Below are 27,511 nucleotides of genomic sequence, written 5' to 3'. Positions count from 1 at the left end.
AACGCAGGTGTGAGAGTAAAAGATTCTGGTCTATATAGTGTGGGGATGCTCGACTCTCATACGCTCCATGATGTTGTTTTCCATTCATGGCTCTTGCATCTCCTGTAAACCGGCTTCCCTGCACAGCTGTGCTCTGCCGCCAGCCGGTGTAGATTCAGAATATAGTATGAAAGGTGGCATGAGCGCTGCACTGCAAATGACACCCAATTCTACAGTTACTCGGCCACAAAAGGGAGTAGCCTCTTCTTTGTCTTGGGGTCTGTGTGGCGACCACGCGCTTGGTGACATGCTTCATGGGACTTCATGGGACTTGACATGCTCATGCTTCAAGGCTTCGGAGTGGGGTACCAGGACGGACAAACACGATCATTTGAATGTGCCACTGTTTGTGTGACTGTACACACAAACAATTAGGCGTTGATATCACACATGGGGAGAATGTTCGCTCTATATCCTGTCACAGAGAGATTTCCTCAATTCCTCTGTGCATATAGGGATGTTCTATTTGTAGTAATTCGTCTAGCTGGAATTGCTGTAAAAAAGGTGCAATAAACGTTCTTTTGATTGTCTGCACTACTGTGTTGTCGTTCCTTTGTCCCAAGTGCACATTTGAGACCCCACAATAAAGAAAGTGAGAAGGTGGCCTGATAAGAGCACATGCCATGGCCTCACAGAATGGATGTGCAGTTGAAGCTCGTAATAACGAAATCAGCGTGGAATGCGAAAAAATTAGTTTCGCAAGAATTTCGTTGTTGTGAATTGAGACAGCACAGATAGGCAACGCATCACAGAACAAAACTTTACTGTCAAAATTCTATTAGCCTATTAGCACGCTTGCTCGAGGATATAGAACCGCATTGATGACAGTACAAAGTGTGCTGCTATGCGCAAAGTGGATCAGTATTCTGGGTCAACTGCTTTCGGAGATAAGATCACTTTTGCAAGATTTTGCGTAACTCGGCACTGGACGCAGACCAACAGCATTCTAAGCATGCAGCAGCATTTCTCCAGCGCATGCTGTCACCCGTAGCCGCCGACGCCTCCAGTGCCAAGCACGAAAGTGATTGTATCTCGCATACTGGAAAGCAATCAATCAAGACTAGGGCTCCTTCGTGCAAATCTACGTCCGGCACTGAATCCACGTGCGATGCCCGTCAGGTCACACCAAAACCAGCATTCTTAAGGCAGGAGGTGCGCATTCTCGGAAGATCACTCAATCATGGCCTGACGCGTGGCATTCCATGCTGTGACCACCATTTCAAGTACCATAAACAATTCCACATCAGTGGGACGTGGATTTCCTTCTTTCTGCTTCATTTTTCTCACCGAGGTGCCCATTAGGTACTGCACTAGGTGCACAAAAACCATCGTCACATGTTGGTAGCAACATGCGCATTGCTTCAAACAGGCACTCAACAAATAAGATGGCAGCCATGACTGTTTTCAGCTGACATGATTGTTTTGGGCACTTGGTTTTTCTTTCGTAAACAAAAATGGCAGTGGCCATGCAAGTGTAATGTGATGGTGTCTTATGCAATTTTAGTGCAAAACAATCACATTTGGACACATATTGGAGCCTGCTAGTGTTGTGCGAGTAGGTAATATGCGGGGTTACGTCAGGGCAAATTTCATTAATGCGGAATGGTAGTACAGAGAAATTTAATTGTAGAGAGATATGAAATGCATTGAATCCTAAGGGCGTTCACCGGGGATACGAAAATATTTCTTTGTCGCGAGAATTTCATTGTCATGGGATTTCACCATTGTGGGTTTCGACTGTAGCAGGTCCAGTTTCAAGCTCTTATTTGCTGTTGCAGAGAGGAAAAAAATTACTTCAGTTTCACCGAGGGCAAGAGACAGCCGCTGCAACAGCAAAGTCATTTCATACATATTTTTCTGGTTATGGAACTTTTATGACAAAGTACAACAAGCTGCCAAGGTGGTCACAATATGGTGCAATGTTGCTCAAAGGGAAGTTGCCATAGGTCAGAGAAGGCTGACTCCAGATTGCAGCTCCTACTACTTGCACATGCATCAACATTACAGTTGTTGGGCAAGTGGCAGCTTTGCACTGTTTTTTCTATTTGTTTATTTAAAATTACTTCCACATACTCATACAAGCTGAACTATCTCACGCTTGACAGAAGAAATACAGAAATATAAGGCAACTACTTCCCCGACATGATAAAAGAGTTATCAGAGTTGCTTTCCACTCCCGCAGTGCCTTGCTAGTAGTCAAACATAAACAGCACTACATTTACTGAGCACAAAGCACATGTACGCATCCCATAAAGTGCTATTATAGCAACACACACTCACCATTGCTGCAGCATTGGCTCGTTCTAGGTCAAAATAGTTCTGTGAATGCCTCAGATTGTTTTGTTCGTTTGTAGTCCAGTCAATGAGCTGCAGTAGCGAGAAGAAAGGGGAGGATAACAAAGACTCGTGAAACACAAAGTCAACAATTATTGCACGATCTGCATGAGCTGTGGCTTTAGAACTCGCAAGGGTCATGCACTGTGTAACGCTTGCAGTTGGACGGCCCCCATTTGTCACCACAGTCACAAGTGGCACTGGCTAACACTCCCAGGGCCAGATCTACTACACATACACAAATACTGAAGAAAATGGGCCGAGGGACGGCCACCGGCATAGCTCGAGTGGTAGAGCACCACACGTGTAATGCGGAAGATCTGGGTCTGGCTTCCACAGGCAGCAACTTGCCAGTTCGTCCAATTTCATTTCCATTTTCCTTACGTTTCCTTAAAAAGCGATTATTTTACCCTATGCTGTCTTTGGCTTCATTGCCTGTTGGCTTCATGTGGTTGTGACTAAGAAAAAAATCAAGCCCCTCAGTTGCCTTTCTTCTCGCTCAAGGGCTTTGCACAAAAGAACATAGCTAAGGTAATGAAACACAAGAAGATGGAAACAGCAAGGCTCAGCCTGTCATACCAACTAGAAATAATACGAAACAATATCAAGAGTCCTGCGACTTGGTACATCTTAAATTAGAAAAGATAGTGCCCGAGCAGATAATTACGCAGTAAGAAAGCTGAAGGCATTGCTATCTGTATGGAATCTTCATGTCAGTTCTTAGTGCCACCTTACTTTGTATGTCACATGTTTTTAAGTGCTTTTCTTTCTGCTCCAACAGCCACCAACTAGTCAAACTCAACTTTGTTTTCATGTTCACCAAAACATCACTCTGCAAAAGAACAGAAAAGCCTGAAATGTTGTACAGAACATCACATTAAAGCAGCTAAAATAGTCTTCTCTAAGTGGCTCTTTACTAAAGTAAATGAAACATATGCAAAAAGACAAGTGAGGTGCAAATGGGAGTCTTAGCTTTCCATGCTGCACACGCCATCGAAAATGCCTAAATTATCTTTCGGAGAATAAAACAATTTAATGATTTACTCTTGACCTGCCCATGAACACGCTGTACTGAAGCACTGAAATTATTTTTGCAAGGTAGCACGGGAAGACCCTTGCAGGCTGTGTAAATAATGCAAGTGCCATTTTTAGCACTTACTAATAAGCCTTAATTTCTGTTCTAAGATGAGGGTCGAGTCTGGGAACCCACAGGGCTGTGTTTTGGAAGCCTTATTATTCGTGGTCTAAATAAATTATATTGTTTGAGACTTAACATGCGAGCTTTGATTGTCTGTGGATGACTGCGTAGATGTATCACACTTTAAAGCAAATAGTCGGTCAGGTAGTTGCTATTTTCAGAAGTATCTTGAATCAAGATAGTGCTGGTGTGTAAAATTAAATGTGACTATAAATACACAAAAATGCCAATACATGTCCTTTACGAACAGGCACACTCCATTTGTCAATGCATACCTTCTAGACACAGTTCCTATCAAAATAGTTTTTGAGTTCCAATATTTGGGCATGCACTTTTCTTCCAGACCTCATCTGGACAAAGCTCATGCAGCACCTGATTGCGAAAGCATTCAAGATGCTGAACGTTTTGGAAAGAAATTGTTAACGCACTCCACTGAAGGGAAAGGAAATTTCTGGGTTTTCCAATTTTCAACTCGTACTAGTGTACGTATGTGCAGTAGGGGTCCCGCATGCATCTAATCTCAACGGTATGCTGGAATGTGTTTGAACACTGAGCCACCAGTTTGCTGCAGGTGATTATTGTCCTTGCTGCACTGTTTTGTTCATTGCAAAATATTCTGAATAAGGAAATAAATGGAAGAAGATAAAAAACCTTCTGTTGTTCTTCTGTACTACAATAAAACATCATAACTTCAGTTTACCTGCACAAGAACACTGCAGGCTTTATTTGTCAAATGGGAGCACTCTATGAACGAATGAACCTGATGTGAGAAAAAAGCATGAATGAAGAATAAAAAAAGGGAAAAAACAAATTAAAACAATTTTGTTGTTGTTGCCGGGAGTAGAGATGCAAGATCATTTTGATAAAGTTCTTTGAGTGTAGCTTTAAGTGACAGGCTTCTGTTAATTTAACCTCCCAATGACATGCACAATTGGTTTAAGTTTTAGTCTCAACTTTACACTATGTGAAATGTTTTACAAGCAAAGGCCCCTTTCGTGACTTTTATATACAGTCACATTAAAGAAAAGGTCAAGGTGACTAGTAATGTTGAACTGATCGAAATGATCAGATTTAAGATGCATATTAAAGCTTATTTGCAGTCTAAAATGCATTTAAAAAGACTTCGGAAATATTTATTTGTGCATCCATTTTCACCAGTCACCTCTTCTGCTATAGTGTGAAGCAGGACATGTACTAGTAAACTTTTTTTTTGCACATGATGCATCTGACTTGAGCTTCGAAGAGATAAGAAGTGGCTAAACAATTACAGCAAAATGTTGTTAATTTGACCCTTGTTAATTTCAAAAATAGAATAATTCAGACTTCGTCCTGCGGTCCTGGCAAGCATATGCACTACTTAATGGCATCAAACTCTCATTAATTTGAAAGTGTTTCACTACGCATCAGTTAATTCGAATGACTCCAGAGCACACCCAATGTGGAACATTGCAAATGAGTGAGACAAATGAGAAAAAGTGGGGACGGCATCCAACTGAAACGAAGCTATAGAATTTGGATCACATTAATCGTGAGAAGGAACCATAAGAGAATGACAGGAATGCTCAGTGCCTTTCTAATATTTTGCCTGGCGCTGCATATTACACCATGGTAGCTGAGCACCTTTCAGACTCCATGTAACAGATCTAACAGATCTAACAGATAAAGTAAGGTACTTTCTCATAATTTAATAGTTAGCAAAACAAATATCAGCTAATCTACATTTTGCAACACTTAACTGCATTTCTTGCCAGGCTAGTTATTCTCGCGGTGCAGAAAAGATTAACCAGTCATTTACCCAGGACTAGTGTTAGCTTTTAAATGAAAAATTAAAGAGCTTAAGGCTTTTCAGAGCGCTAACAGAGCACTTTTCTAAGCTAAAGCTACATTACGTTTGACAGCTTGAAAGCATTAATAGGCATGCTTGCTTAACTCCCCTCAAGTAAATAAAAGTACTAGTACCTTTTTTTTTTTCAGAGAACAAGTTGCGGTTATTGCCAATATTTTTGCTGGTGCGTCTTATACATCAATATGACTTATATATGCTTAAATCTATGCATGCTGCGCAACAAATATGTGAATTTTTTTTAGGACTACAAGAAACCGTCCGCAGCAGCATTGAAAGAATTGATTAAATTATTAAATACTTAGTTAAAAGAAAAAGTTAATTCCCAAAACTGACGCAATAAAGGGTGCCACAATTTTTTTATTGTTACGTTGTGGCACCAAAAGATATACATATTACAAAAAGAACCACTTGGTTATCCCCATCTATTGCTCTCACGAAAAGTCTCAGAGCTTTTGGCTTCCGGTCATCGTTTTGTTCTTGTATGTGTGTGTTCAGGCCAGTTGTACCACTGTACTAGTTCAGGTGTGTTGCGACTAAGGTTGTGATTGTTCGCATGTTTGTCCTGAGCACACTACGCCGCAAAAGCGATGCCAGCGACATGCCTACAATGCCACGTAAAGGTTATTCAGAGGCCAACGTCGGTGATCTAATGATACTGATGGCCAAAGTGGCTAAAGTTTTTGACATTGTGTTGGAGGGTGAGGCTTTCAATCTTCAATGGTACCGAGTGAAATGGAATAAATGTTGGTTTTCTGCACCTAAGAGGAGTGTTGGTTGAAGTTTACTTCTGCTAGAATTTGCGGCTCATAAAAATTCTTTCGACGGAAATGTAGGGAACTGATCTGGCTAAATAAGCGCGTTTTACGATTGACGTACAAGCATGCATAATTTCATTATGCTGAATGAGTTCAAATAAATGCACCTTATATGTCAATTTTTTTAAACTCACGAAAAGTGGGTGGTGCAACCTATAGAACGGTGTGATCTACATTACATGAAATAGAGTATATAAAAAGGTGTGGGGAGCAAACCACCACCAACCACCACAAATGTGCTAACTGGATTGGACTGGCCTGACTTTTGGATTGAACCAATTCAGAGGAGAGATGGCGAAATAAAATCTGTTAAGGTTAGCTGAAAAATAAAACAAGGATTTTTAATCACTTCATTAAATTTAATGTTTTCAAGGCCTTGAAAGTGGCATTGCCATTTTAATAGCTTTTCAAGGGTTTTAATGACCACACTGAACCAACCCTCAGTAGATATCTTCTGCGCACTGTTATAAAGGAGCACAGCTCGCTATGTAGGTTAAGTGGCTGTATCCCATGGCAACCGCCACTGAGAGCAGATAGGGCGGCTCTATAGCGATAATGTCCACCTTTCACACTGCCCCTTGTGTTTGCCAGAACCAAGGCACTGGCCGATAACAATATAGATGCCCAACACGAGCAGCTTCCTTGTTTAATTGCAGTTTTGTTGGTCCTTCATCAAAGGGCGCAGATAAAAGCACTCCAAGGGTGAATGATCGCACAAGGACGCGGCAAACATGTAAACAATGCCTTGTCTACTGAAAATTCCACTATAAAGGTGATAGATGTAAATGCAAGTACAAAATGCAATGCTCCAAAACTCTGCATTCTCTCAAATTTTACAAATGTCTCTATTTGCCCAGGCCTCCCATGTTAGCCAAGTGGCTATAGCATTGTGCTGCTGAGCTCGAGTTTGTGAGTTCTATACCAGCCACACCAGTTGCATTTCGACAGGGCCAAAATGGAATGATGCCCATGTACTTAGATTTAGGTGCACATTAAAGAACTCCAGGTGGTTAAAATTAATCAGGAGTCCCCCTCCCCACTACTGTGATTTGTGGTTCCAGCAAGTAAAATCCCCGTTCTTCTTTTTTTTTTCTCTTTGCCCAGTGCTAATGCTTAAATGAAACGTAAAGGCCTGAACGCTTCAGCATTTGCCAGTGGTACGAGTAATAAAAAAAGTTCAAAGTCAAATTCTCAAGAACATCCAAAATGCTACCCACAGTTTACATGGTGGGTAAACGTCAAACCACTTCAATAAGAAATTTCACAGTGAATTATGTGCTCATAGCTCCCTGATTGTCCTACTTTCCTCACACATAATTGCAAAATGGCTTTCACCGATAAGCAATATTATGTAAAAAAACTCTTTCTCTGAGAACTTATTGATTAACGTATTTCCTGCTGTATTTTCCTCAGAATTTCCATTGGTGCAACTTAGGCAGCAGTGCCAATTGTATACAGTAGAACCTGGTTGATACCATCCCATTCTGTATGATTTCCCAGAGCCAACATTTGTGATAGAGAAAACAAAAATGACCCAATACAGTTATGCTTCTATTCTGCCTGTTAACATGTTCACGGCAAGCACGATTTTTCGGCAACAACCTTTAGTACATCACCAAACTGCTATCATGTGATACATTTTCCAGCCACTAGATCCTATGCGAACAACAAAAGGAGCAAGGAATGCACGACAGAGAGCAGTAGGCACCTACCATGCAGTACTCGGACACCCCCCTCCTCCATTTCACATGAAAATGCCAGCACACACTCCATTTCTTCTTCCAGTGATAGCGAATCTCCTTGCAGGTCCAGATCTAGAATTGTGCTGTCTACCACAGGTAATTTTTTACAAATTCTGCATGTGTTTTTGTTCTTATAGGTAACTCATAAAAGCTACCTAGCCTGCCAAAATCGAATGGGGTTTAGAATAGTGCGATGTGCAGCTGGAAGGTTTAAGATCAGCTCTTGTGGTGCTTGCGCAGTGTGATAGCAGATGGTGCATCGGCTGTGCTAAGACCTTGTAACAGAAGCACTTTGCGATTGGAATGTACAAATATCTACAGCCATGTGTGATCATGCTGATCGAATAAAAAAAAAATGTGTACAGTCCTTGACAATTTTTGCAAACTCTCAGGGGGCTGTGAATATGTCCGAATTATCAGGCAGCCCAAACGAAGAAAATTTAGTGATACAAAATCAATTTTGGCGCTTTTTAGAATGCCAGTGGTATGGAAGATCTGCATACTTAATTTTGCTGATGGCTGAGGCCATAGGGGCATTCACGCTTGCTTGGCATGCAGACCCACATGTGTTGCATGCGCTGCTGCAAAGTGCAGATATGCACGCACGACCTTGGCAGCAAGGTACTGCCAGTTTAGACTGTGTTGCGCTAATCCACTTTAAGCTTTCTGCCCACATGTGACCTTTCATCATTCTGCAACTGCGTAGGCATTTGTGACAGTAGATCATCTGCATACCAAATCCCTGCTTGTACGGCACGTGCGTGATAGCATGCCTGACCACCAAAAAGCTCTACTCATTGAACAACTGACAGCGAGCTTTCTATGACAGCTTGCCACCCCTTAATGTCAGCCGGTGGCGTGAATTTCTGTCACGGCCATATTGCCTACACTGCTAGGCCTAACCAGTGCTGCTTTGTCAGGATTCGGTCCCAAAAGCTGTGGTTTAGTGAGGAGTTTCGTGACGAAGATCAGTTAACAGTGGTCATATAGCCTTACGAAAGCTGAGAAACCACCTCGCTAATGACGTGTGGTGGCGGACAAATGATGGTGGGTGGCGGTGCTGCCATTCTGGTTGCAACCAGAATGGCAGCAACTTTGTTAACACCCATCATGTTGGCGAAATCATGTGTGCAGATAAGTCTGAAAAATCAAGTGAGACACTGTATGGCATTGAAAATTTCGGTTGCCATTATACATGGGTTCTGTGGAGAACATGATGCCTCAGGGAAGTCCGAATAACTGAGCACGTACGAAAGATCAGTTGGCAACTAATTAACGCGAGTGCTACTTATACATGGGCAAACGCTGTAGCAATTCTTTTGACACTGACTTTTCGCAGGGGGCGCAAACTGAGGAAATATAGAAAACAAACAATAATGACCAATGCACACAATGACACTAAATCTGCTGCTGAAATTGATGCTGATGACTCTTCAGAATGATAGTTTATGGAGGAAGGGGCACTCAACTGTGTCTACTTCAGTAAAGAATCCCTCCAGAAGTTGAGTACTCTTCAGCACCTCTAACTCCTTGTTCCATTCTTCCTGGAAGGACTGTTGCAGCTCTAGTACGGTGTCCAGGGCAGTTTTCACCTGGACATGAGAGCAGCCGAAGAAAAGCTTGCGGGCTCGCACAAAAGTAGCATGAGGAGAGATCACGCACGGTCACCATCATTATCAGGCACTATCAAGTATGCTTCAGCATAAAAGGGTTTGCCTGAAGATCACCAATTGTGCTTGCCCTGTAACAAAAAACAAGACCCACCCCTCACGCCTGCAAATTTGTTAAGCCGGTGCAGCACTTGGCTACCTTCCTTTCCTTGGCACCCAGTCTTATTTTTGCAAGCACTGTTTATCGCTTTCCACACATTACATTACCTGCCTAGCTATGCTACTTAAGCCTAATTTGGAGTAGAGCATTGTTTACACATATCTACTCTCCAATCCATAATGCTTTTTTACTCTCTCAACATTTTAGTTTACCCATCATGGTTGTTTAGTGGCTAGGGTGTTGGGCTGCTAAGCATGAGGTCGCAAAATCAAATCCCAATCATGGCGGCCACATTTCGATGGGAAAATGCGAAAACACCCATGTACTTAGATTTAGGCGTGCGTTAAAGAACCCCAGGCGGTCAAAATTATTTTGGAGTCCCCAACTATGGTGTGCCTCATAATCAGGTCGCAGTTTCAGCATGTAAAACCCCATAATTTAGTTTTATTCTAATATTTTTTTTCTAGTGTTGTTGCACAGCCCTTAGTAATGAGATTACACTGCATTCTGAGAGCACTGTGTTACTAATGATGCAATGCCAAGGTGCAGTAAAGAAAGTTCGACTAGTTGGATTTCATTAATGATGAATATAAAGGCTGCAAAAAAATATGGGGTCAACATAGATAGTAGGATCAGTACTCACTCAAAACAATGTTTACTTCAAACTTCATGTTATATATATATGCATATAACGCGCACACACACACACACACACACATGCGCGCACGCTTCGAACAACCACTTACAACACTTTTTCTGAAGCCCTTTTTCGTTAGACACAGGTCCTCTGTACAAAGAGGCAAGAATATACGAGGCTTGTGAAAGAAGCCTATCATATTGCCCACAGTAGTAACTGCAGCGGCCAGCCTACCGTTTCACTCTCGGATAAAGAGATGCCTTATCTTTCTAAGCACGAACTGTATGTTTATATATTTCATTTATCTTTTTATTAAGCCCTTTTTATTTGCCTTGGGAGGCACCTGTGAAGCACAGGCTTAGCTAAACTATGGCAGTCACAGGCGGAGTCTGTGTCTGCGATGTGGATGTTGGTGGTCTACATTGCTGCAATTAGTGCTGTCGCCACTCTTGCTTCTCACTTTAAGCTGTGAATGTACCTTGTGAATGTACTTGGCTTAACGGTAGCTTTCGACAACAGACGTTATGTCATTTGTTCACTGTTGGGTTGGTTCTGATGAGTGTTTTTTATATTTACATTGTGGGGATGTAAATATATGTCCCCTGATGTGCTGATGTCCCCTGATGTGCTGTTCTCTCGCATAGCTCCCGTCTCCTGTAATCCGGCCTCGCCGCGTGGCTTTACTCGGCGGTTGGCATGCTTGCAGTGTAGTGCGAGAGATGATGCGAGTGTTGCCCTGCTAACGCCACCTAACGGCAGGGTGACTTGGGTGCAAAACGGAGAAGGCCCTTCCTCTTTGGCTCGGGGTCGGCAAGCAGCACAGGCGTTCTGTGCAAGCGCTGGTCCATGCTTCTGTGAGACCGTCTCGCGAGGCTTACCCCGGAATGGCCATGTTGCCATATTTCATTACAATTGGCCCTCAAGTCAAGGCTCGGCTAAAGCTTTAAGTCAAGCTTTCAGTCAAACTACGATATTCCAGTTCGAATATGAACATGAACAAATTAGGCCAAACTATCATTTCGCAAAAGACCTCCTAGAAAGCCAGAAGAAAGGAAAGTCTGCTTCTCTGTTCCTTACCTTGTGATAGGCAGTAGCCCTTTCCTTGGCCATTCTCCGGCCACAGTGAGACTTGAAGCCAAACTTCACATCCACCTGAAGGCTGTCCAGCAACCTTTGGCCTGCAAGGTTTAAGTTAGACTCGGCTATAACACACTAGGAATGGAAGTGACGATGTGTTTGCTACATCTAATACCTGTTGTAAAAAAAAAGGGAGAAAAATTTAACAGTAAATTTATCATAAAGATTTTAGCAAACAGCATAGTGATGAGTATTAGAGAAAGACAGGTTTAAAATATTGAAAATTGACTCTTATGAAAGTATTGTACCAAATCTGTTCTAGTAGTATAGTTGGAAACACTGCCAGATGGAAAAAGCATCGGCTAAGAATAAATACCCTGGTGCAAAAAATGTCAGTAATGCCTAGAAAGTGTGAGAACACGAGCAAGATGTCATGAAAAAGTCTGCATGTGAAAATCGTTTTAAAAACTGTTGCGCACTTGTATTTAGCTATATTCACTTTTTATATGGCTTACGACAGCAAAATAATGGTTTCTAGGAGCCTAGTTTTTTATGTGGTAACTGTTCGCATCGATTACAGGGAAGTTATTTTTTTTTCTTGTTTACTGCAGTGTGTGAGAAGCAAGAATTTGCCAGCAGAATGTAAGAAGCAACAATTTTCTTTGCGTGTATTTCACATATTCTTTCAGGTTATGTTGTAAAAAAACTGTACAGTATTTATGCGCTATTCACACTGAAAACTATAGGGGCAAAATATTGTTACAATGCAATAATTTTGAGCATTCAAAAAGGTGTGCACAATACCTGAAAAGAAGCCTGTGATATAAAGTGGCACGAGAAAAGTGCACCTGAATCTTGCACAGTGACCCTGAAGTAACAATGCACACGGCATCTTTCTTCTCGTTTTTTGCCATTACCAAGTGTTAAAGGGGTCCTGAACTGCTTTTTATCGAAGTGGAGATGCATTTGTAGGTAAAATAGGCTGTTTCAGAAATACTTTACTGCGAGAAGTACTTCAATCTGTTCAGCAGAAGCGGAGTTATTTGCGATCAAGCATGCCCTTCGTGGTGCTTCTGCTCCTTCTTCGATGCATTGCACAGCGAAGGCTACTGTGGAACGGGGCATGCCCACAATGCTCTGCCTACTGAAAGTCACCGTGGCACACAGTTCAAATTTGATTATGGATGTTAACGTCGACACTACTAGTACTTCCGATTTTGGCCCCTACGATGTGCCAAACGTAAGCCAAATGCAGTTGTCCTCATCAAGCCTCAGTGCCTTAGCCAGTGGACTCGTCGCGGCACCCTGCTGCGGCTGCAGTATCGGCGCTATATAGCAGACTGCAGCGAAGTGCAAATGTAGTGCGTATGCGAAGCATTTGCTTTGTGCATGACAGGGCTTGAATGCTTGCTCGCGTTCATGAGCTTGTCTGACTGTGCTACATGGTGCGCAGTGTGAATTTGATTGAAAGCGAAGTTGAATGTGATTGCTTCACCAGCTTGACCGATGCTCAAGCTGGTGAAGCAACCACATTCATCTTCTGCATTGTCAAGCACTATCTGCCAAAGCGTCTAACCAGGAGCGGCCGGGAGAGAGAGGGCACTAGCAAGCGTGCGTGTGGTCTTACCTTAAGTTTTGCATGGTTTGAGGCTAACTGAGCGTTCGTTGAAATTAGCAAGACCCGACGGCTACGATACTGATAAGCAGGGTGGCCAAAGTTTAACTGCTACGCGAACGGCTGCTGCTGAGCGTGAACAGACAATGGTTGGCTTCTTCCAGAAGTACGCAATTATTACAAAAATTCGGAAGCAGATTTTCGCTTACTTCAGCCTGCTTATTAAACTGCATCAATAAATATACACAGTAACAGTAGGAAGACGCACACCGATCCAAGATTGACATCAGCTGTTGGCCAATAGCAGCCACGTATGGGAATCTGATATTTTACAAAATAAAGGGTCCAGAAAAGAGTGAGCAGCAGGCTTCTGTTGAAGCGTTTGAGAGACAGGTGACTTTGTGCTATGCTTGCGAGCTCCACACGCTCCGCACAACTGCAAAACTCGGCTGAGAGAGAGAGAGACAGAAGAAAGGAGAAAAGCAGGAAGTTAACCAGATGAGAAGATTCGATTTGCTACCCTATGCTGGGAAGAGAGGGGAGGGGGAGGTAAAGTGACAGGAAAGTAGAAATAAAGGTCACAGCAGCATATGCTATCCGCAGACTATGTCTTTTTACCAAACCCGAGGGGTGGTTCAGGACCCCTTCAAGAAAAGACGGGAAGCCAGACGCAATAGAGACCGTTTTTCACATCTTTATGAGTGATAAAAAATGACGTACAACGCGAAGGACAAGGACTGCGAGAGACGGCATACACAGCGCTGACTTCCAACAATATTTTATACACACACACACAATGTGGCAACGCAATAAAATATTGTTGGAAGTCAGCGCTGTGTATGTCGTCTCTCGCAGTCCTTATCATTCGTGCTGTACATCATTTTTTATCATGAATTACCAACTAGCCCAAGCAACCACCCTAGTTAATGAGTGAGTTGCAGCAATGGCTGATGGCCGTGTTTCAGGTACTCAAGAGAAAAAAAATTAATTTTTTTCTGGAGTTATCATGACTACACCAGATGCATCTTTCACTGTTTTATAGCAAAGAATATTGCTTTCGTCTTTACACCTAGAAATGGAATACCTGAGCATTGAATTGTGAATAAAATACCAGAACTGACATTTTTTTTTACATGGTTCTATATCCTGCATTCTCTCTTAAAATATGCCCGTTGTTTCTTTTCTAGGCCTTGCTTAGGACACACAGGAAACAAGGCAAACAAAAGTAAACTTGGGTGCAAATTGCTGCGGAATTATACATCACAAATTGAAGTCCGCACGCATTAATACATTCATACCACTTTGGATTGTTCGGGCAATCACCTCCACCATTGTAGGGCCAATTTCGAGGGGGATACGAGGAGACCTGGCCGATGACCCCTGTTGACTACGGCAGGTACTCAGTGCACCATCCGTGTGCTTCACCAGAAGCTGCACCTCCTTCACATACTTCTCCACAGCCTGCACACAGTCACCCGGAGCACTGTTAACTAGATTGTTCAGTCAGTATGCTAACTGTGCCTCGGAGACCATAATGAGTTGGGCTTAGAGGCTGTTCATTGCTACCGAGGAACAGTACAGGATTATGACGACGATTGCTACAAATTATGACAAGATGATGAAGATCATGACAAAACTTACAAACAAGAGGAAACAACAAGCAAACATGAAAATTATCACTCACCAACTGCCTGCTCAACCAGTCAAGATGGTCATACTGCAAGGTACCACCGAATTCGGGGGTCAATTGCAGCGGACTGACTAGCTTGAACAGCTTGGGCTGTGTCACATTTTTCAGCTGAAATGAGAAAAGTGCCGAAGTGTTGCAGAAGCTAAATTGGAGGCACTGCTGCGAAGCTCAAGAAACAGTTCCGAGTTACACTGTGCTTGAGCCAGAGCATCTGGGATAAAATTATACCCTGATACTGATGCATACAGAAGTACTACCACACTGGCAAGGATAAGAAAGTTTTCAAGAACCCAGAAATTCTGTGCAGTCCACAGCTCTATTTTGGGGCGACATTCTTGGGCAATGACTTTCGGCGATACTTTCACAAGATTTTGCTTCATTAATGCTGGATGCATCAGTGTTTATAAATGACAGCATTCCTGGCACTATGATAATGCAGTGTGCACGGCAATGTGGCAGGAAGGCTGTTGCCTGTAGACACAGATGCTAGCGTCACGATGAAATATCGTGAAAGTGTCCCTGAAAGTGATCGCCCGGAAATACTGTCCCTGGTCGACACGATATTGGAGAAGCCAGAACGGCGATTATTGGTGTAACCTATGAGTGAGAATACTGGTCAGCCCAAATTATTGATTAAGTGCTCACCACAGTGGTGTGTCAAGCTTATCTGATACCTAGGCTAAGTGACAGCTTAGGCGCATATGAAACTTTACTATATTGATTTCTTTTGGTCGGTTACTTCCTTTTGCATATACAAGTAGTGGTAGTGCAGTTTGAGGCAGAACAAGACATGTGTAAAGCTTTTGAACAACAAGCAACCTTCAATTGAGTAAGTTATATTTACACTGTGCGCTATATACCAGGACATCAGGAGAACATTGGCTGCCCCCATACATATATAAAATGAATATCACGCAGAGGCAAATATGCTTTTTGCCTGGTTAAATAACAGCATTCTGGCCCTAGTAAGATAGCTCTGGTCAGCTGGAAATGAACAAGTCCCAAAATAATTAACTGTGCACCAGGTGCGTATGATACTGGCGGCTAAAGGGTCTAGTGGAGAGCTCTGCTTGACTGGTTTTACATTTTTCTTTTTTTTTTTTGGGGGGGGGGGGGGTAGAGGTGTCCAGCTAAGGATAATACAGCTCCAAAGATTATGTTAACTGGGTCCAGGTGACTGCTAGCTTGAACCAGATGACCTTTAACCCTCTGCAGTCATGTGTCGGACCTTGCCAAATAGGCAAAAATATGCATTCAGATCAGACGTTGTGCACCACCTGACACTCATGCAAGCTCACGTTGGCTGGTTATTTGGTGTGGCAGAACTAGCTTTCGATGACTTTTTCGTGTGACAAGTCCACTTTACAATGTTTCCGGATGAAGGCAGCACTTTTTTTTTTCCTTTCTTCATGCTTGAATGGATTTTCAAATGATTTGTGGCATGAGGCACTGACAGAATGGCGACATTTTCTGGACATAATTCACATAAGTTCAGTGCTGTGGATGTATATATTTCACCTAGAGTCATCAAATGTCCTCGGATGAAAGCACTGAAGAAGACGGCGGCTACGAGGACCCTACAGGCCTGCATTTCAAATCCTGGCCTCCACTCAGAAAAGCGCTACTGCACAGTGCTCATGTATTATTGAGAGCCTCAGGAATAAGCAGCCTTTCTGAAATAAAATACTTTATTTGCATTCATTTACATGAGTGCTTTCTCTGCGTGGCGCCTGAATGCACGAAATGGCTCCAGACAGGAACTACCACAAATTGGGCAATTGCATGCAATCGCAAAGCATTAATGGTCCAGCTGAAACCAATTTTACCTCTAATTGGCCTTGGAGAAAAAATATTTACTCGGGGTGTGCATATTAATTTAAGGCAGAGAGTTTGGAAGAGGCAGGACCTTTTCTTGAATATCTACATTTGCAAAATTAATAAATGCATGTGGCCTGTCTACCCCGAGTGTTCCACAAGGATATTTTGCTAGCGCCTGTGCAGTCCCATAAGACTATAACAAAAGGCATAAAGCATCTTTTGGTGAAGAATTCCGATACACTTAATTTTTCCTTGCGTCAAATGTGCAAGTAAAATTTAAGCATCAAATCTCTCCAACTCCGTTTGTATATTAAGTCGGGAAGCTTGCAGCTATGCAAAAAATCAACAGGCCAGGGGAAGGACATATATAAGTGCCGCATATATTAGGTAGGTCACGCGGCAAGAGAATTCTGTGAGCACTGCTTCAAAGGATTAGGTGATACATCAAAATGATAGTTAAAAAAAAGAAATGCTTGGCGCATACGTGTGGAAAAAAATTTGTGGCCGCCGACCTACAACACATGGTATGGGCTTGTCCTCGTACACCCATACAGAATAAAATAATTAAAACCAGAGAGCAAAGGGAGACCGCGTTGCTCAGCTGTGCACCGGAAGACCAACGCAAGGCAATCCAGCAGGCCGAAGATGCCGCCAGGGCCCAAGGGCTCGAGGCCGTCATTTAGGTAGAGGCCTAGGTCTCAAATCTGCTGTGCACAAATAAAGTTTATTCCTCCTCCTCCTCCTCCCTACCAGTGAGGTGTGTTTTTCCCTGAAGGACGACCGGGCATCCGAGGTCTTCTGTGGATGGTGGACTAGGATGGCGTTCAACCTTGAACCCAGCACTTCCTGCAGGGAAAAGAAAAAAAAAGAAACAAGGGAAAGGAAAATGAGGAATCCCTTCCACTTAGTGATAAATCATGATAACTTTGTTAATCAAGCTTGTTCATCTGGCTGAAATAAGGCATTCACAGGTGAAGTCATTAACCAGGGACCTCCGGAACTATTGTTATCACAAAACTGTAAAGACATACACATAGGCAGCCTTTCCTAGTTGACCTTGAATTGTTTATCAGGAATACTTTTCCTGCAAAATATAGCCGACATGAATTAGTAGTTTGACCTTCATTAACTTACGTTGTCTTTTATTTCGTAAGCGTTCAAAAGGTGCATTGTTGGAATGCACTCATTCATTGAAGCATGTGCCCATTGTCCTGTATAAAAAGCCCTGCAAGACAGTGAGATCATGTACATGACTGCACGTATGCAATTAACATACTCAGTGCTATGCTTGACCTTGAATTGGCCCTCTGGTCTTTTGGTTGTATAGGTTATTTTCAATAGCTGGGAGAGCTTATGCGGGGCAGAAAAGATGCCGCCTGGATGATAAAGCTTGTCTATCTTTTTGAAGCGATGAAACATTTAATGCGACCCTGTCGGATTCTTGTATTCTTTCACTGCCTTGGACATTTCTTTTTCTTTTGCAGATTGCCTCAACAGCAGACACCAATAGCAATTCATGGTAGCCTGTACCCCTAAGGCGATTCGCTTGGGCTTGGAAGCTAATGTCCATGACGTGATGACAAGATCTGTCAAGGGTGTTTAAGAAGCATGTGTGCAGAATGCCTTTCTTAACCAATTTGCTGCAAGCCGACGCAAATGGCAGTATAGAGGCTTCTCTGTTCAAGGCCCATAAAATGCTCGAGTGAGCATGCCAACAATGTAAATAACAGAAGAGAAGTTTTTTTTTTGGGTGGGGCCAGGGTATCGAATTAGAACTGAACCGAAAACTAGACAAAAAGGATTATTTTTGCTTGAGTTGGAACTGAACCGTTTTTTTTTTTTCACTCCGGAGTGAAACTGGAAGGACAAAATAACAGTTTTCGGTTCAGGATGGCCACCTATTCTAGAGATTTTTATCCATGCACTGCCTGCACTTGTAGCTAAACTATCCTACCTCATTTGTAAATACACAACGTGCTCCCGCAGTTTTAAATGTGGCAGCACAGTTAGTACGATTTTCAGTGTAATATTGTGTAGAGGGGCAAACTAGGTGTTGTGCTGACGCGACAATATCTGCATTGAGCCTGACGCACAGATAGAGTGCGATGCGTACATAGTGCCTGAGACAGTGGAGCAAATATATACTTGTTTCTCGTCCCCAGTATGGCTTCGAACAGCAGGCATTGATCTCCTTGTTAGCGTCAATTACCAATAGGCCATTCAGTGAAAAAGGGTTAGTGGGCAATCGACTGAACATACCAATGAGGCGAGCCCATCAAGGCTTTCTTAGAATACTTAGTTTACACAGGCTTAGATACAAGGCTGTGAACGGGCCCTTCAAATTATGAACATGTATATAATCACATTCTACTTTCTGTCCTCATATTTACTCCTTAGTCCCCTATTTTCCACCGCTTCCCTTTCCTTTTGAGCATTGTAGCAAGCTGGAGGACCTCTGTGTTTGATCAGTGTGTTCGCCACCCCCCCCCCCTTCCCGCCTCTCTCTCTCCCTGAATAAAGCTACACTTGACATAGATTTGAACATTAATGTTGGATCAACATAGTTGTTTTATAACTACGTGCAATCTGAAGGACAACGGGCATAATCTTTCAGTGCAGCTTAGCAGCAGTGCTGCGTTCGTGTACAAAATAAGATTGTTCTGTTTTCCTGTAATTATTTTTCGGCCATGTACATAAACTTGTACCGGTTTGAACCATTATATTTTTGCTCCGGAGTTGAACTGGAACTGAACTGTTTCTGTGAACCCGAATGAACACTGGAACAAAAATACATTTCAGTTCGACACTCTGTTTATGGCACTGAATAACAACATGTGTGGCTGCATGCCTTGCTTCGAAAAGAAAAATGTAGTTCATAAACACAGGGACAATCACACCCGCATAATCACAGAAGCAGCACAAATGGCACAGAAGCAAGGTGCACGGGTCAGCAAGCCGCCCGCAGCCCTTTTTGGAAAAGGACTGGCTTTTTTGGAGGTGGGCAACATATGCTAAAGGTGATCTTAATTATGCATGATCTTTTTGTGTACACATATGTTTTTTTTCATTTTGGTTACTTCTTTGTCACCAGAAATGTTTCTGTCATTACTGTTTCAACAGACTGTATAAATTCGGGGTGTCTACTAATAAAACCTCAGCTGGAATTTAGCACTTGTTTTTGTGCCATTTACAACCTTGTCCGTATTGCATGAAAACTACAATGCTTAACTATTTCTGTCAACATGCGATAATCGAGGTCTTGTAAAGTCATTTATTCCTTTCATCAATCATGCAGTTACAGAAAAGCAAGGTGACCATTATTTAACAGCATGTTTCACATGATAGAGAACTGCCATGTACTGATACCAGGCAGTCTGAGGATCGATGACAGTCAACAGATATCAAAAGGAATGATTGCAAGAAGCCGTTACCTGCATGGTTGCCTTGACACAATCAAGTTTCTTGCCCCAAGCAATGTCTCCTTGGACCACCACAGTCACTTTTCCATCATCATCCTCACTAATAAAAAATGGAACAAAGAAAGGTACGACAATGACAGAGCAACACCAACTTCAACAAAAACCACCGATGCCTACATCTTCGAATACTGCTAAAGATGACTCTGTGCAAAAGTACAGATTCCAATTCTTTAAAATGGTGCACACATACATTTGATGGCAGCTACAATGAAAAACAGCCTGTGATGCTAGGTGGTCACCCTAGTTAAAGTTCTAATAAGGATTAGTGTTAGTCGAAATAGTTTGGTATTTGAAGTAGTATAAAGAGATTTATTAGTCTGATAGGAGTTTATACTTATCTAGTACAACTGTTTATTAGTTTCTTGTCAGTTTATCAGGAAATTGCATTGGGTAGATTATCAGTCTATAAGCAATTTGTATTTGCGCATATTACAGTGTACTAGGCTAACAGAAATACAGATTAGGCCAACTGTCAATGTATTAGATAAAGCCTTGTAGGCCGCGGTAGTAGATTAAGGTCATGCAAATTCGTGTTGGAATGCCTATTAGGATTAGCACTAAATGGACAATGGGTTTGGCAGAGCTTGATATGTCAACTGATTCTAATAGGTCCCAAATGGGAGTCATTGGATGAGTAATGTTGTGAAAAAACAAATCACTAAATATTAATAATAACATAGAAGCATTGGAAGTTCAGCTATTAAGCATGTTTTTATAGCGGAGCTGTCTCAGGCTAGTTTCCCGCGTTTCGCGATTTGCATAGGCAAAAATGATGGTGGTGTCTATAGAGTTAAAATTGCTTAAGGGGCCCCGCAAATGGCTCAGACAAATTTTGTAGATGCATAGGGTACAGCTAAAGTTAATAATTCGCACCACAATTTGTGTGAAGCATCCCATGTTAAGAGAGCTACGGACAATCACAAGTTACCCTCCTCCATAGTCACGCATTTTCTCCTCAACTCGTTCGCCAAGTGATCGGGACTAAGCTTTGCCTTCACTGGCTCTGTGTCATCATGGCACATCGTGTCGTTGACTTACAGTTCTATAGGAGCGACGGCATGAAGCCTCTCCAAACTCTGGCAAATGCTTGGCAGCCGACCCCAAGCGAGAGCTATCAAAGCAGCGTGCGTTGTGAGCATTCTGTAGCAGCGCCGAACATGTCTGGTATTCTAGTAACCACAGGCGAGCTGGTTGTTTCGACAGAAGGCTAGAGGCATAAACTCAAGCCGATGAAGGAACTTCAGCATATACGTACGTGAGCGGCTTGATCGGTCTGCACAGTCCAGCCACTTGGCGCAGAGCTTAACCAGCTAAACAAAGCATGAATATTGCTCTAACCAAGTGTAAAACATTTACAAAAACAATATGTTGATGATTACACTCCTGCGAAAAATTTGCACCAGCAGCAAGGAAGAATACATTTCGTTACTGCTACTGTGTATGGTTGAGCTGTGCCACCAGGTGGCTGCACTGTGCAGACCATTCACATTTGTGCTTCTGCTTATCCAAGTAAACGGCACAGTCAAACGGCCAGGCCCTGTCCCCTTGCGCTTGCGTTTACCCAAATACCGGACTTGCAAAACGCTATTGCGATAGTAATCCTCCAATGTAAAGTGACGGCCGCAAACGTGCAAATCCTGGTGCCTATCAGATAGCGGCAGTCCGATGCGCTGCAGCCAGTCCGCTCGTCTGCTGCCTTGCAGAGGGACATGATGTCACAGCTTGACATATTTCCAGTCGCTATGTTTGCAGCCCACAAAGCAACAAAGTTGAATCATGGTGCTCACGAAAAGACTGAGATCGACTGACCGCAGAGCTCTTGTCAAAATGGAGCCCGTTGTAACACAAGCAGACGATGCTTGCTGTGTGCCGGAAGTGCTTAAGTGTAGAGAGAAATTGTTCTTGTGCATTCTCTTTATGTTACTTTCTTTTTATAGAAACAAATTAACTCACATTCCAACTATTGCGAATGTCATTTGTTCACTATAAAGTTGTAAGAATTATCGATGACACACACTGGACAACCAGTCAGATAGCTCGCCCTACTGACATCAATTGGGTGGTTGCGTCATATGGGTAGAGGTGGCTGAAAATTCCACTGAGCAGTGTGCTGCAATCGGCAGTGATTTACATTTTTAAAACCTGATAATAAATGACACGCTTTATCGTTGCTACCATATATGTTCATCTCGGAACCTCAAAGAGGGACCTCGAAGGCTTTATGATCAACACATCTGGGTGGATCCTCCCGGTGGACCCCAATCCTATCGTCACTGGGAATGACTTTAACGTCAACGTGTCTCATCCCGACGGAAAGTGGTTCTTGGCATTTCTCTTGGAAAGGTACGGCCTTTAACGTCACACTAAGACCAATGTCTCCACGATGTGCCATCGGTCGTGCATAGACCTAACGTTTGCCAAGAACATCTCCAGTGTCGTCAAAGAGCCCATGGCTGCCTATCATAGCGACCATAAAGCCATGATTACTGTGGTCACAATATAAACGTAAACACAAATAAACATAACGGGCATATTTGTGTTACATTGTTTTGTTGTTCTATTTTACTTTATTTATAGTTATATACAGCTCCGCTGGTAATACACCTTCACAGAGTGGGATGGTTCTGAATTTTTGTTTAAGATGCCAGAATGTGAGCCAAATTTGGGAAATGGTCAACCACTCAACATGGTGATTCCAATGACAATGAAACCCCTCAGCAGTTATGACAATTAGTGGCACACATAACACAGTGGCACAAGGGTACTTTTCTCTGTTTGTGCAGCTTTCTCACAATGATAACCAACAGAAAGGCAAGAAAAAAGAAGCAAAAGACTTACTCCATAAGTCCTCTAAGGTAGACTAGTGTTTCCCTGAAGTCTTGCAACATGAAGTCATCACATGGTGCAGGTACACACAGTAATGTACAGCCATTTTTGTCAACTCCTCCTGAGCACAAAGCAATGGGGAAGTAAGCTCAGTATCTTACAATGAAGAAAAGCTTACTGCAGATTTCTGTGCAATCAGTGCGTTAAGCAACGAGATGAGTAACAGATAAGCACATCTAGTATAGTATTATCAGTAGTACATGCAGCTTCTGCAGCTTAAAGAGACACTAAAGGGGAAGATGATTTCAGCTGTATTAGAATATCACTCTTACCATAAGCAGATTTGAAAGCCAGAAAAGATGGAAAAACAAAGGATGGATGGCAATGCCGTATTCAAGTTCCTACACCTCTTCATCAAGTCATGGATTTTGAAGGCATCTACTCAAGCTTAGTTAACTTCTTATCAGTAAAAATAAACTACATTGTATTCTACAGGGGTCAAAGACTCAAACTCGGCCAGTTTCAAGAACATTTACTGAGGTACAATGGTCTGCATATAAAAAACTAATTTGATATACGGGATGCCACTGTGACAAAATGGCACTGAGGTTTTGGCGCAAAATTTAAGAAATTTAACTTTGACCTTTGTTTTCTCTTGTAATATTCAACCTATCCCTGAAAAATTAATAAAAAAATAGTCTCAAAATGACTTTTTAGTCTCAATTGATTTAGTGTTTCTCTTTAGTGACCCTTTAGACCTTTCGAGTAAATGTAAGTAGTGTGAGTAAATGCATCTTTCAGGTAGGTGTTTTTCAATTCAATTCGATTTTTATTTCCCTGAAGCATCTGGACAGCTTCCTGGCTAAAAGCTGCTAGAGCAGCTTGACAAAAGGCGCAGGAAGCCGTTACAAGGCATAGCGAACAAGACATAAAAAACAGATATAATCACAAGCAATTGAATCAAACACGATTTCAATTTAAGAAATCAGTTTTACAAGATACACCAAAGATCAGCAAATTAAGTATTGAAAGAAAAGAAAAAAAGTTGAGAACAGGTAACGAAAAGACACAAAGTTGAAGTTCATTTTCAAACAACAATTTCAACTGCACTGTACGCAATCAGCAGGCATGAAAACAAGAAATAAAGAAACAATATGGCTTACAACACGATACATAAGCAATTGCAAACACTCTGTACATAAACAATACACAATAGGCCAGAAACACGGTATCAAACCGAAAGGTCACTCACAATACGCTGGATCTTTTATTTAGTTACAATTGCACAACATGTGTTCGAAGCTGCCTTCTACTATATCCAGCAGTATTTTGGCGCTTATTAAGTGTTAGGGGAACATTGTGAGCCAATGACTGAAACTTGTAATTCGTACAAAAATGTGGTATCGCCCACATATCAGTGCAGCGTGTTTTAACAGTCGACGAGTAACATTGTAATGATGCCAGAGAAGAGAGGTAATTAACGATTTCAGTTGATGAAAAATTTAACAACTGCAATACCCGATATTTATAATTTTATCCGCGCGAAGTAAATTATGCTCTAGAAATGCTTCTTTCATGGTATCTGTGTGTTCAAGATTAGAAATTTGTCGTATAATTCTTTTTTGTATGGTAACAATCTTATTTACATTAGTTTTAGTTGTGGTAGTCCAGACCAGGTTGCAGTAGTTTATGTGTGAATAACACAGAGCATAGTAAATTTGAAGCTTTGATTGTAGCGGAAGAATACTACGACAGCGAGATAGTACCCCTGTCTCTGCAGACAACTTTCGACAAAGAAATTCAATGTGCGTATCCTATTTCAAATTTGAAGAAAAATATATTCCTAGAGTTTTGTGGTCATTGACAATGACAACAGGCTGGTGTTCATAGCTAAGCTGATGAGACGAGGAAACCTTTTTGTTTTTTGCACAGAATATGATGGCCTTCGTTTTAGTTGCAGTAATTCTGAGTCTATCTTTTTGGACCATAAAGACACCTTATTGAGAACTTCATTGCATTTCATAATTGTTTGATCTAAATTAGAACCGCAGACAGTAAAAGTGGTATCATCAGCGTATATCATAAATTTAATTTCGGTATCTATCAGGACAATGCCATTAATATAAGTATTGAATAAAAGTGGACCCGATACGCTACCCTGAGGCACTCCATGCATGACGGGTAAAAAAGATGATTTGTTATAGTTAATAAAAACACATTGCTGTTGGTCACGCAGGTATGACTCAAGCCAGGCCAAAGGTTTCCCGCGAATCTCGTATTGCGTAAGCTTTGTCGTAAGAATTTCGTGGTCAATGGAATCAAAAACCTCACTAAAATCCAAAAAAAGACCTGCTGTATACCATTGTTGTTTCAAGTGCTTTCGCTTCTAGGTGTTGCCCACAGACAAACAGCTCTCTTATTAGTAAACAATGTAATGATGTGCCTTCATAAACAATTAAAAAGCACGGACTATTATAATTACTACTTTTACAACTGTGAACCAAAATTTGTCCACATGCTGGCATCCTTACAGATGTTCAGGACAAAAATAAATTTGTAACAACTGAACATGTAAGAAATGGCCTTAGATAGTTCATAACCAAGGTGTACGGATTCCCAGATTCTTACAGCCATTAGCAAAGTTTGCTTACCTAGTCTGTCAGGCAGTAAGAGTGCGAGTGCAATGCACAGAAAAATGATTTTGAAGGATTTGAGAACTCTAGCGAACAAGAAACTGTAACATGATTAGCAAACATTTTTGTTGTTGCTTGCGTGAACCCTTCTTTCACTTCCTTGAAGTTTCAACTGCTTCAACTGAAGATCAAGTGGTGAGCCAAGCTACCTTTTGCTCTACAGTAGACTAGGAATTGCAGACCTCAAAAGCACCTTTTGCTCCCAGTGGCAATGTACTAGCTTGACCTTCGCAGTCCTTATCACTCAAGCAACCTGAGACAGAGTGTTCTTCAGAAGAGCCCCTGAGGTTCAAGATATCAGCTGTGTTGCAAACATGTTTTGCTCGACTATAGACATAGGTCGACAGCTCGAAGTACACCGGCAGTTGCAAGGTATTGCAAAACACAGCCACATATCATCTAGCTGTCAAGGCTGAACGTTCTAAAGAGTATACTGCAACAATGGCAAAAGAGAGCAAAAGCATTACAAATGCTTACAGCTGAACATGCAGGATTCTTGCAAATAATTTCTGTGAGCACATGTTAGCTATCTTAGTTAAAAACAACCCGAATAGAAAGGCTGTATGTAAACATACCTGAAAGGAAGGCTAATCTTTTCTTGAGCACTTCCACTATGTCGGCAGCTTCTGGCAGTCCTGACAAGGCAATGCGATATTTATGAACCACAGGAAACATGGCAGCTAGGCGCACACGGTGAAGATGTTGACACGATAAATGTTTACATTTTGGAAAGAGCCTATCTAACAAATTAAATGCATCATGCTAAAGTTCTGCAATCGCGGTAAATGCTTCCTCCAAACGAAATAGCGTCAACGAAAAGGCGAACGTAAACTAATATATCTGCAACAAAACCCATGACTTAAGCAAGCGCAACATAAAGGAGGTGTAATCAAGATACATACCGCAAAACATGAAACCAGTTACTGCATGCTCAAGTAGTGCGAGATCTCTTACAGAAAGTTATCAGAGACCAGAGATGGACAAAAATAAATAAACTTACTAGATCTGGTATTGTTCACTTCGCCGTTTTTGCAGAGCCGCTCGGAGCACTTTCTCTCCAAAGTTTTAGACATTTTAATGAAACCTAGAAGGAGAAGATAAAACCGGTATGCAGGTCTTGCTCAAGAACAACCCCCTCTCCGTGCTTGCCCCAGGACCAGTATATCTCAAAAGCGGCAGGTCTGATACAACGGACGTCGGTTACTGGGATCGTTTAAAACGCCGGGAAAGCAAAACGATCACACGCGCTTTCTGCGCTGGTTTCGGATGTCAAGCGAATTACCCGACCAGGCGACCTGGATCAAAATGCTCGAAGCCGGCCGTACTGTACTAAACCGGGAAAAACAACTGCCGGCGTTTATTTCGCAAGGTTAAGTCGACAGAGCAACGCCAAAAGCGGCTTGTACACCACAGTTACATAGTGCGCGATTGAGCCAGCAAGCGCATCAGCTAGGCGCTCACCTGTTGCTGCGCCCGTCCCGTCGGCCACCGCAGAAAAGTGTTGAGCCAAGCGCTCGTCACGCATCCGTTCTCTACAAGTACCCCCCGGCGTAGCCGTTGTCTGGCCGCAAGGTCATATCAATAACGCAAGCAGCAGCAAGCAGCGCGACGACAGGGTACGCTCTAGACAGTAGCTGACGATACCCCGCCGGCCACCGGTCCAGCGGAGGCGCCCATTGCATGCACAATGCGTCACGCCTCGTGGTCACATGGCCACCGTCACCGCAGCCAGCTGACGCTATCAAAAAAAAAGAAGAAAAAATAAACAAATAAAAGAAAAGGCGAAAGCGAGGACTGCTGATGTCGAAGCCGCTCGCTCCGCTGTAGAAGTAATGGGCGTGCAGTTTCGGTTTTGTTTTAGATTTTTTTAAGCAGTAAACTGTCGTGTGTGTCAAAATTTAAATTGCGTTCTTCTGCCTCGGAGTCTACGTC

The 27,511-nt window shown here is 42.3% G+C and overlaps 1 protein-coding gene across 1 annotated transcript in view; it reads right to left on the bottom strand.

Moving 5' to 3' along the window:
- LOC135918333 (SEC14 domain and spectrin repeat-containing protein 1-like) overlaps positions 1-27,311 on the bottom strand; it is a 58,778-nt gene extending 31,467 nt beyond the window's left edge. Inside the window, exons 1-11 of the mRNA XM_065452000.1 lie at positions 27,041-27,311; positions 26,580-26,663; positions 26,155-26,214; positions 22,899-23,007; positions 20,013-20,100; positions 17,332-17,427; positions 14,758-14,871; positions 14,372-14,534; positions 11,459-11,559; positions 9,444-9,566; positions 2,320-2,406 (exon numbers count right to left, since the gene is read on the bottom strand). Coding sequence (XP_065308072.1) covers positions 2,320-2,406; positions 9,444-9,566; positions 11,459-11,559; positions 14,372-14,534; positions 14,758-14,871; positions 17,332-17,427; positions 20,013-20,100; positions 22,899-23,007; positions 26,155-26,214; positions 26,580-26,663; positions 27,041-27,104 — 1,089 coding nt within the window. The 5' untranslated portion in view covers positions 27,105-27,311. The remainder of the gene's footprint in view (positions 1-2,319; positions 2,407-9,443; positions 9,567-11,458; positions 11,560-14,371; positions 14,535-14,757; positions 14,872-17,331; positions 17,428-20,012; positions 20,101-22,898; positions 23,008-26,154; positions 26,215-26,579; positions 26,664-27,040) is intronic.
- Positions 27,312-27,511: the final 200 nt, after the last annotated feature.

This window comes from Dermacentor albipictus, chromosome 2 (assembly GCF_038994185.2).
Source record: "Dermacentor albipictus isolate Rhodes 1998 colony chromosome 2, USDA_Dalb.pri_finalv2, whole genome shotgun sequence".
Lineage (NCBI taxonomy): Eukaryota > Metazoa > Arthropoda > Arachnida > Ixodida > Ixodidae > Dermacentor > Dermacentor albipictus.
This window is presented reverse-complemented; position numbering and strand designations above follow the sequence as displayed.